This window comes from Hevea brasiliensis, chromosome 2 (assembly GCF_030052815.1).
Source record: "Hevea brasiliensis isolate MT/VB/25A 57/8 chromosome 2, ASM3005281v1, whole genome shotgun sequence".
NCBI classification, from domain to species: Eukaryota; Viridiplantae; Streptophyta; class Magnoliopsida; order Malpighiales; family Euphorbiaceae; genus Hevea; species Hevea brasiliensis.
The window spans coordinates 25,189,297-25,198,872 of record NC_079494.1 but is presented as its reverse complement, the minus strand read 5'-3'; the positions used below and the strand labels follow the sequence as shown (position 1 = coordinate 25,198,872).

The 9,576-nt window shown below is 31.4% G+C and overlaps 1 protein-coding gene across 5 annotated transcripts; it reads left to right on the top strand.

Annotated features, from left to right (window-relative positions):
- The first annotated feature begins 4,141 nt into the window (after positions 1–4,141).
- On the top strand, positions 4,142–9,115 carry LOC110669221 (target of rapamycin complex subunit LST8). Of its 5 annotated transcripts, none has more exons than XM_021831310.2 (12): positions 4,142–4,308; positions 4,392–4,491; positions 5,470–5,592; positions 6,092–6,193; positions 6,283–6,395; positions 6,504–6,573; positions 7,491–7,568; positions 7,854–7,970; positions 8,040–8,134; positions 8,274–8,353; positions 8,476–8,535; positions 8,834–9,115. In XM_021831310.2, the coding sequence occupies exons 3-12, from the start codon at positions 5,485–5,487 to the stop codon at positions 8,959–8,961; spliced, it is 951 nt and encodes a 316-aa protein (XP_021687002.2). In that variant the 5' UTR covers positions 4,142–4,308; positions 4,392–4,491; positions 5,470–5,484; the 3' UTR covers positions 8,962–9,115. The 5 variants fall into 5 exon arrangements, with proteins under 5 accessions (XP_021687002.2, XP_021686931.2, XP_057991118.1 ...); XM_021831239.2 differs by having other exon boundaries at positions 4,392–4,498; XM_058135135.1 differs by having other exon boundaries at positions 4,392–4,530.
- Positions 9,116–9,576: the final 461 nt, after the last annotated feature.

The window sequence follows — 9,576 nt, the reverse complement described above, 5'->3', positions numbered from 1 at the left end:
TAGGGTAATGTTTGAGAAGTTAGGGTTAGGGTTTGGGGTGGAAAATGGGACTTTGAGCATGTAATGATGAAAGTGAGTCTTAATGGTGAATTAGTGACCATTTGGTTATGTGTAAACAAGAAATGAGGTGGTTTGATTAGTGGGAATTGCAGTTGGTGTGGCTGCCATGGTGACCTGCAGAATTGGACATGAGTCCAGCAGGTTTGGGTAGCCATATCTTGAATTTTACGGGTTCAATTGGTGCAAGGCAATTGGACATGAAACTAGACACATAATAGCACAACTTTGGTGAAGAAACCATGCCCATAAAACCAAACCAAGTGGATCAAAAGCTTGCTCAAATCCGGGTGACCTGCAGGCTATTTCTGCAGAATGACCAAATGAATAGTGATTGTTCATTTGGCCATAACTCAATGTAGAAAGGTCTAATTGACCTAAAATTTTATAAGCAATAAGCTGAGATATAGACCAACAACTTTTATGAAGAAACCTACCCCAAATTATGACCAGAACCTATCCAACAAGTGAGTTGCAATCGGTGACCTGCAGTCTGATTCTGCAGAATGACCAAATGAACAGTGATTGTTCATTTGGCCATAACTCAATGTAGAAAGGTCCAATTGACCTGAAATTTTACCAGCAACAAGATAAGATATATACCAACAACTTTTATGAAGAAATCTATCCCAAATTATGACCAGAACCTATCCAACAAGGGAGTTGCGATCCTGCTCATCTGATTTGTAGATATGGTCAGTCCAGAAAAATTCCAATCCGGCCAGTTGTGGTTTTTGGATCATAACTTGAGCTACAAAAATCCAAATGGAGGATTCAAAAAAGGAAATTCAACTAGACAAAAAAAGAAACAACTTTCATGTTGATCATTTTACCAAATTCCAGTTGCAAAAATGACTAAAGAAACAGTAAATATGAGGCATGAAAACTGAAAATTCTGCTTACTTAACATTAAGCTTAGAAATGGTATTGGCAACCAATACCAACAAAATTTGAATGCAAAATGTGGTATGTTGGGAGTATTAAAACTAATGTACCTATTGTCTATGCAAAAGTCAACATTTTGGTTGATTAATGAAGTGAATAGTAACACCAAAACTTGAAATTCAAAAATTATAAAACTTAAAAGTGTAAAATGCCCTAGTATACCTAACAAGATTAGTTTGGATAGCTTGACATGCCAATAGGGTTCTGTTAGCAGTACTGCATATGGCTTCATGCCATTCTTTGTTTCATGGCTTTCCCATGCCATTCTATGAAATAATAGCCTTTGGCTATGTTATTTGAGTTAATATGCTTGGGTTTTGACCCTGATAATTATTACAGCTTATTAGCTGTTCTATTGCACACCGGGAGACACAATGTGACCGATGGTGTGATGGTCCGAGGTACTTAGTATCCAGTGCCAGTTTAATCGTTTATCCAGTCCAGTCAACTAGTATGGGTTACTCGGGCAATGATAATAAACCGTATCAAATTTTAAGTGAATAATACTATAAACAATACCAGAAATTAAGTCTACCCAAAAATGAAATCATACACTCTGCATAATTATTTTATTCTATTTTATTTTATTTTATATTATCACCACTAAGCTGAATTACTTAGTGCGTCGCTTTTGCCACGCGCAGGTATTGGAGACCTAGCTGGGGAGCCCAGCAGACATTAGACGGGGTGAGTCTTCAGAGCTGTATCAAGAGTCCAGAGTCACCTCACATCTGCACTGCATATGGTAGGACATTAGGACTATAGGTGGCCCTTTTTTATTTTGTATTTTGTATTAGTTTGGATTGTAACTATAAACTTATGTAATTATGTATTAATGTAAATATATGAAATTTCATATTATTGATATTTTCTGCATTATGTATGTTGATAAATGAAATGTTGAGAATTATTTGTGAATATGCTTCAAGTGATTAAGTGAACAGAAAAGTTTTGAAAATAATATCGTGATTGAGATTGAGATTGAGATTTTGAGATTGACTTGAATATATATAATGGAGTTTGGATTTGAAATTATTTTGGAAGTGTTTTTAAACAGGTTCAGAAGAACTGTTTTTTCAATTTACAGCCGGCACTCTGCCGGATTTTCTATAAAATTTACGGATAAATTCATATTTATCAAAATTGAAAATAAATGAATTATAAAGGGATAAATTGTAATAGAAACATAAATTAGTGCTCTGGCACACTAAGTGGCATAACTTACTCAGCTACATTGTAGACGAGTAAGGGGTGTTACATAATTAAACCTACAACTTAATCTAGATAATTTTAAAACCAAGCAATTTAGTAATAGACATTTTAATAAACCTACAAATTGATCACTACTATTAAAATTTTAGTTACCATTAATTCTAAAAAAATGATTAAAATACCTTTAAGTCTATAATTTGAAAATAATTTTGTCATTGAGATTTTATTTTATTAAAATTTAGTCCTTAAGATTTTCTTTCGTTAATAATTTAGTTCCTGTATTTTTAAAATATTGGTCCCATTAAATTAAAAAATTTTAAAAATAAATTATAATTGATTAAAAATATGGATTAACTACTTTAAAGTCCTTAAAAATTTTGGTTAATTTTAAAATCACCCATATATTTTTATAAATTGATCATTAAATATTATAAGTATTTACAAATAAACACTCATAATTTTGTAAACTTATATTTGTGATATATATATATATATATATAATTAAAGAAAAATAAAATATGGATTTGGATGCAAATTGTTAATAAACAAAACTTGAAGGACTAAATTGTTTTCAGATTGATAATAAAATTAAAGTATTTTAGTTATTTTTGCTAAATTTAGTGGGAGTTAATGGTGATTCTAATGGTAGGGCTAACTTATTGGTTTATTATTAGGTCAAAGCTAAATTGTTTGGTTTTAAAACTATAAAAAATTAAATTATAGGTTTAACCAAATTTTACGGACTAAAGCCTTGATTGACATTGAGTTTCAGAGCCTGGAACTGTTTTTCTGAATAAAAATATAATTTTAGATGCTGCTGAGAAAAGCAGTTTGAAAAAAGCTGTTTTATTATTTTAGTGTTCTTATGACTAAAACTGATCAAATTTAATTTTTAATTATTTTTTAACACTATCTAACTAGTATATTTAAAAAAGTGATTTTCTCAACAATAGTTTCAATAACAATTCCAAATAGACACTAAATTATATATAAAATAAAACCTTACAACTGAATTGTTTTCATATTAAAAATAGTGGTAAAAACATTTTAATCATTTTTTGTTAGAATTAACACTAACATAATTGAAATTTTAACTGTGTCGACTAATTTATAGGTTTATTAAGATGTTAAGGACCAACTTATTAGTTTATTAAAATATTAAAGGCTAAATTATTTACTTTTAAAACTATAGGATTAAGTTGTAGGTTTAACTAAATTTGAAATACTAAATTATGTATACAATAAAACCTCTTAACTAAATTTTTTCAGATTGAAAATAAAAATAAGGCATTTTTTTTATTATTTTTACTAAAATTAATAATCATATTACTGGAATTCTAACATAGGGTTAACTTATAAATTTACTAAACTGTTAAGAAATAAATTTTTTAATTTTAAAATTATGAGGACTAAATAATATGTTTAACAAAATCTTAGAAACTCAATTATAGTTTACTTTTAGGTTTCGTTTAAGTATTTTTATATTTTAATAATATTATTAAAATTTAAAAAAGAAAATAATTTATTCTTTTAAAAAATAAAAGTTATTTTTTAAATAAATAATTTAATTTTTTAATTAAATAATTTCTTTTAACTAATTTTTTTTAAATATTTTAAATATAAAAAAATATTTTTTATGGCATAAATGGCGTTTTTTTGTTTTTTTATTAACTATAGCTTGTCCGGTTTTGCTTACGCTCAAAGAAATAGTGTTACTGAATTCAGACCGAATCAGCAGGTCAACATGGAGAACCGGTAAACTGGACCTAAAACTGGTCCGGTTTTGCATGTGAACGGCTTAAGGAAGAGAACTGGATGAACCGACTTTGACCCGCTCGATGAACCGCGTGACTCGGACCGGCTCTTGTATGGAGGCAAAAACGACTCTCAACTGCAGCGTTTTGGTCTCCTTTCTTTTCATGAGCCCTTTTCTTCCAGAGTTTCAGAGTCCAGAGAGCGGAGGAGATTTCCTTGGAAATCTCCAAAATATAAATCCCTAACCCCTTGCTCCCTTCAATTCGCTGCTGCCAGACTCTCCTTCCCGATCATTGACTGTGGAAGCTTTTTTGCGTTTCACTTTCTTCCTTCGAACCGGTGCCAAGAACTAGTCCTATATCATTCAGTATTTTTCACTTTCACTTTTTCTTTGTCTCACTTTCTTCCTTTGAATCGGCTAGAGTGTTCACTGTGGATTGTCGACTTCCAGAAGCTCCATTGTCCAAGCCAGGAACCTGATTTCACAGAAGCCAAAGCAGAAGCTCGATTGGTCGTCTGCTGGTGCAAAGTTACAACTGTTATTGCTAATATATTTCTCTGGTCCTTTTTCCATTATCAAATCCTACTTTCCTCAAAAGAAACATCATAATATTTTTACTAAATCTGAAGAATATAGTGCTCTGTTCATTGTACCAAATCTAAAGAATTAATTTCTTCTGTCGGTAATGGAGACACTTCTTTTAATTAATTACAAGTGCATAATTAAGCTTGGCATTAGGTACTTGTCCTAAAGCTAATACAATTTGAAATGACCAAAAGGAGAGCATGTTAAAACACTAAATCCCTTTTCATAATAATAATAATGTTAATTTCAACAGATGTTGCTTCTTATTAATAATCTAATCTAATAAACCTAAGTATGGTTCTTTAATCAACAACTTGTTTATTTTCATTTCCAGTGTCGTGATTCTTTCCTCCTCCTTCTGCTTGAGCTGTACTTTGTTGGTAGTACATTATAATTTAGTTTAATCTAATCTAATAATATGTTCATATTGTGTATTGTTATCTTTGTCATATCAAACTGAAGTAAGAATCTAAAGGAGGTCATTTTTTTTTTTTTTTTGCTAATTTTGCATTTTGTACATGCTTTAGATGTTGATATTTGATTGAACTTGCATTTTGATATTTGAACTTAATTATAGTTTAATTTGACTTGTACTTCTATTTAGATATTCTTAATTCAATGTTGAATCATGTTTATGAATCTCTAGTTAGATTGCAAGTTATTCATAGTTATTTCAAATTAGTAATATTTAATTAATGTTTTTGTGACTCACTTGTTGAACCATTGATCCACCGGCTAAACCAGTGATCTATTCACCCATTTCCTCTACCAGGTCAATTTCCAGACCAGGTTTAATAACATTGCAAAAAGAAAGATTGCCTTTTCTATTATTTTTTCAAAAATTGAGTAATAATTCAATTTCATTTTTATTTTGGTTGATTGATGTTTTACTAATCAAATTATTTGTTGATTAGGGGGTTAGTCATAAGATGACTCAACCATCAGTGATACTTGCAACAGCTAGCTATGATCACACCATTAGGTTTTGGGAGGCGAAAAGCGGCCGGTGCTACCGTACAATCCAGTACCCTGATTCAGTACTCTTCCTTGTACCATTATTAATTTGATTTCAGTTTTTTTTTTATGTATTTTATTATGAATTACGTTTTCTTTGCATTTTTTTTTGGTGGCATTGGTTATTTCTAAGAAGCCAAATTGAATTCTTGCAAAAAATTACACTTGTTTTATCAAGTTGGTTTTTATTTAAATTGTTATTCAGGTGCTGAATATGCTTGAGATGACTTCTGGTTAAAGGGCTTTATTATGTATTTTTCATAGTCTTGTTTTAGTTACTGTGAATAAAAAATAAAATGTTAAGAACTTATGATTTGTGTGTGTGTGTGTGTGTGTGTGTGTGTGTGTATGTTGATTTTATTTTTAGGTAATGAAGTAAAGTTATATGAAACAATTAGCATTAACTTTGATTGGAAAAAACTCCCAGATATTTGAGTTTTAAATCTCAATGATTATCAACCATCTCAAATCTAATGGTTTTATTTTTCATTTTTTTTTTGGTTTGTAATATGATGGCTACAGCAAGTTAATCGACTTGAAATAAACCCAGATAAACGCTTCTTGGCTGCGGCTGGTAATCCTCACATTCGGTTGTTCGATGTCAACTCCAACAGCGCTCAACCAGTATATCTGCACTTTGTGCTATTATTTTCTTTCCGAAATATGATATATTTTTTGCTATTTGATATAAATTTTTTCATACTATGTGGCAGGTGAGGAGTTATGATTCGCATACAAATAATGTCATGGCAGTGGGGTTTCAATGTGATGGAAATTGGATGTATTCAGGATCTGAGGATGGCACAGTAAGGATTTGGGATTTGAGGTAAATTTTCCCTAAAGTAAATGTTAGACCCTTAATTTTGTTTCTTATTTTTTGAATCTTTATTTTGGATATTATTTGGAATTAATTCTTATTCAAAACCATTTGTAGAGCACCAGGTTGTCAAAGGGAGTACGAAAGTCGGGCAGCTGTTAACACTGTTGTGCTTCACCCAAATCAGGTTAGCTATTATATATACCTTCTCTTATGTTGAAACAGTTTCCAATCAAAACATTATTTTTTGCAAGGAAGAGTGATTACATTATCTTGTAAGATTGTGACTTTCCTCAAGAGAAAGGATCTTGTCATTATTCACATAGAATGTTATGGTTATTGCAGTTTGATTTTGATGCTGTGTTTGTTGTGGTTGAGCGTGATACTTCACGTGCTAGTTTGCCTTTCCATGGTTATAAGGGTTACCAAGCAAATTGGGAAAGTGAGATTTTATTAAACAAACTTGGCAGAGAACTTGGCAGAGAAGTTGTTTGGTTTTTACATGATAAGTGATTACGAATTTGCAGGAAAAGAAAAAGACTTCCTGCGTGAACTTCTACGAGAGAAACTTCTAAGATGTGAATTTTTTTTTTAAATGCAATTTGATTATATTGTTTGATTCCATGTTGCAACCTTTTTGCGCTTTTCCTAGCAATTATATATATATATATATACAGGGTGCTGTAAATAAAATTGAATTTCTCTGGTCTCTATGTTATGATACTCTTGATCAGGATGTATTGTTCAAAATTTCATTTTGACCCAGTAAGATGTAAGTTGGCTGTTAATCCAAGTGAAATTTTCATTGGTACCTATGTTTTGATATTTTAAATGAGGATTTTGACTATAATTAGCCCTACGACAAGAAGAATAATGAATTATGATCAATATCCTGAATAAAATAAATTTTGTTGGATTTTTCTTTTTATGCATTTTAGTAATATATTTTAATAATATTTTTCTTAGCATGATCTTCATGTCACATTCTTTCAAAGCTTCCCCCCTCCCCCCCCACACCCCCCCCCCCAAAAAAAAATAATAATAATAGTAATAATAATGCTTTTGTTGGTTAGTCTAATGTGTTGTACATCTGTTTTTCTGCAGACTGAACTGATATCTGGGGACCAAAATGGGAACATTCGTGTGTGGGATTTGACAGCAAATTCATGTAGCTGTGAATTGGTATGCTTTGAGGACTCTCATTTTCTCATAGCATTGAAGTTGCAAATTGAACTTGAACTTATGAATCAGTTGCCTTATCCATTTCTTGTATTCTTAGATAAACCTTCACTGCTACCATGGCAAATGTAATTGAAATCCATGTAGTCATGTATTAGTTGGAAAATATGTTTAATCTAGTCATTCCTTTCCTTAGATTGACAAGGCAAATTTGTCATTATCTACAGTTATAACATTTACTGTGAAGACATTTGAAAATTGTCATAATGGTGTACTGTTTCAACGTAGGTACCAGAGGTGGATACAGCTGTAAGGTCTCTAACGGTTATGTGGGATGGGAGCTTGGTAGTTGCTGCAAATAATCGTGGAACCTGTTATGTTTGGCGCCTATTGCGAGGGACCCAGGTAGCACCTTAATGCATTCAACCATCAGATGTCACTTTGATGTTCTCATCTAAACGTGTTTTGTTACAGACTATGACCAACTTTGAGCCGCTTCATAAGTTACAAGCACATGATGGATACATTCTCAAATGTCTCCTTTCACCTGAGTTTTGTGAACCTCACAGGTTTCTATGTCTTTGGTGTCAAATATTTTCTTGTTGGAATCCCATATGTTTTGCTTTATTCTTTGTTTACCTTACGCCATTCCTCACAATATTGTGTGATAAAATGTCTAACTAATCATTTCAATATTGTATCTGTTAGATATCTGGCTACTGCATCTTCTGATCACACTGTCAAGATATGGAATGTTGATGGGTTTACATTGGAGAAAACTTTAATAGGTAGTCACTGAGAGCATTTATTTGGTCTTTTGGATTTCTTCTGTTTTTATTTAAGTATTAAAAGGTGCAATAGTCTTCAGAAGCTTTACAAATTTTTCTGTAATGTTTAATGTTATCTTCAGGTCATCAACGGTGGGTATGGGACTGTGTTTTTTCAGTAGATGGTGCTTACCTAATAACAGGTAATTAACTGTATTATTGGTGAATGTTTTGTTATCTCATTCTGTGATGATGCTGCAAAACTGGGATAGTGGTTTCATCAAACTAGAGTAAATACCAAGTCATCAATTTTTTTATATCCTCTGTTGCTCACTCTCTTTTATGGAATTTTGCAAGTAAAAAGTAAATTAGAAACTAAATGGTTTAAAGGTCACTATTATTGCAAAGTTTCAGTTTTCATCTTAGTTTCTAACAATTTTGATTTCTCCAGTTTATCGATGATCTGTCTTATTTATTTTTATATAATTTTGTACTATACAGCTTCGTCTGATACAACGGCAAGGCTTTGGTCCGTGTCTACCGGTGAAGACATTAGGGTGTATCAAGGTCATCATAAAGCAACTGTTTGTTGTGCTCTCCATGATGGAGCAGAACCGTCTTCATCTTGAACATGATTTTTTTGTTTTTTTTTTTAATCAGCTGTGTGCTTTATCTGTGCAGTGGACTTGTTTATGTATATGTGTCTTGTTGGTTTTTGCAAATTATTTTCGCACTAATTTTGTTGTAGACATCAATTAGTTTTTAAGTATTCTGCTTTGAACAGGTTGGGTGCAAAAATTCTATCCTTTTCAAAATTGTTAACCTTAAGGGAAAGAAGTTCATTTTTAGTTGGTTTATAAAAGGGTTAACCATAGGAGGCCCTTTAGATCTTATTCAGGTAAATTATTTAGTTCTTGTATTTTAACGAAAATTTATTATTTAATTTATGTATCTTAAAAAATACATTATTTATTTTTTATATTTCATTTTCATTAAATTGTTTAATCTATTCATCAATTTTTCCGTTAATCAATGCTAATCAAAATTTTTGTCTTGCAACAGGTGTAAAAATATCACTAAAGTTTGAGTAGCCTTTCTCAACTAGCCTAGCCTTATGCTTGTAAATAGGCCCATCCGGATTCAGCTTGAGCTTGTACACCCATTTTATTCCAATAGCTTTCTTCCCATCAGCTTCATCAACCAAACGCCAAGACTGATTATTGGAACTCTTCATCTGCTTACGA

Excerpts from the sequence above, each read along its gene's own strand:
- LOC110669221 (XM_021831310.2), top strand. The coding sequence starts at position 5,485 with ATGACTCAACCATCAGTGATACTTGCAACAGCTAGCTATGATCACACC. Across the intron at positions 5,593-6,091 it reads CAATCCAGTACCCTGATTCA|CAAGTTAATCGACTTGAAAT; the intron begins GTACTCTTCCTT and ends TGATGGCTACAG. Across the intron at positions 8,354-8,475 it reads ATTGGAGAAAACTTTAATAG|GTCATCAACGGTGGGTATGG; the intron begins GTAGTCACTGAG and ends TGTTATCTTCAG.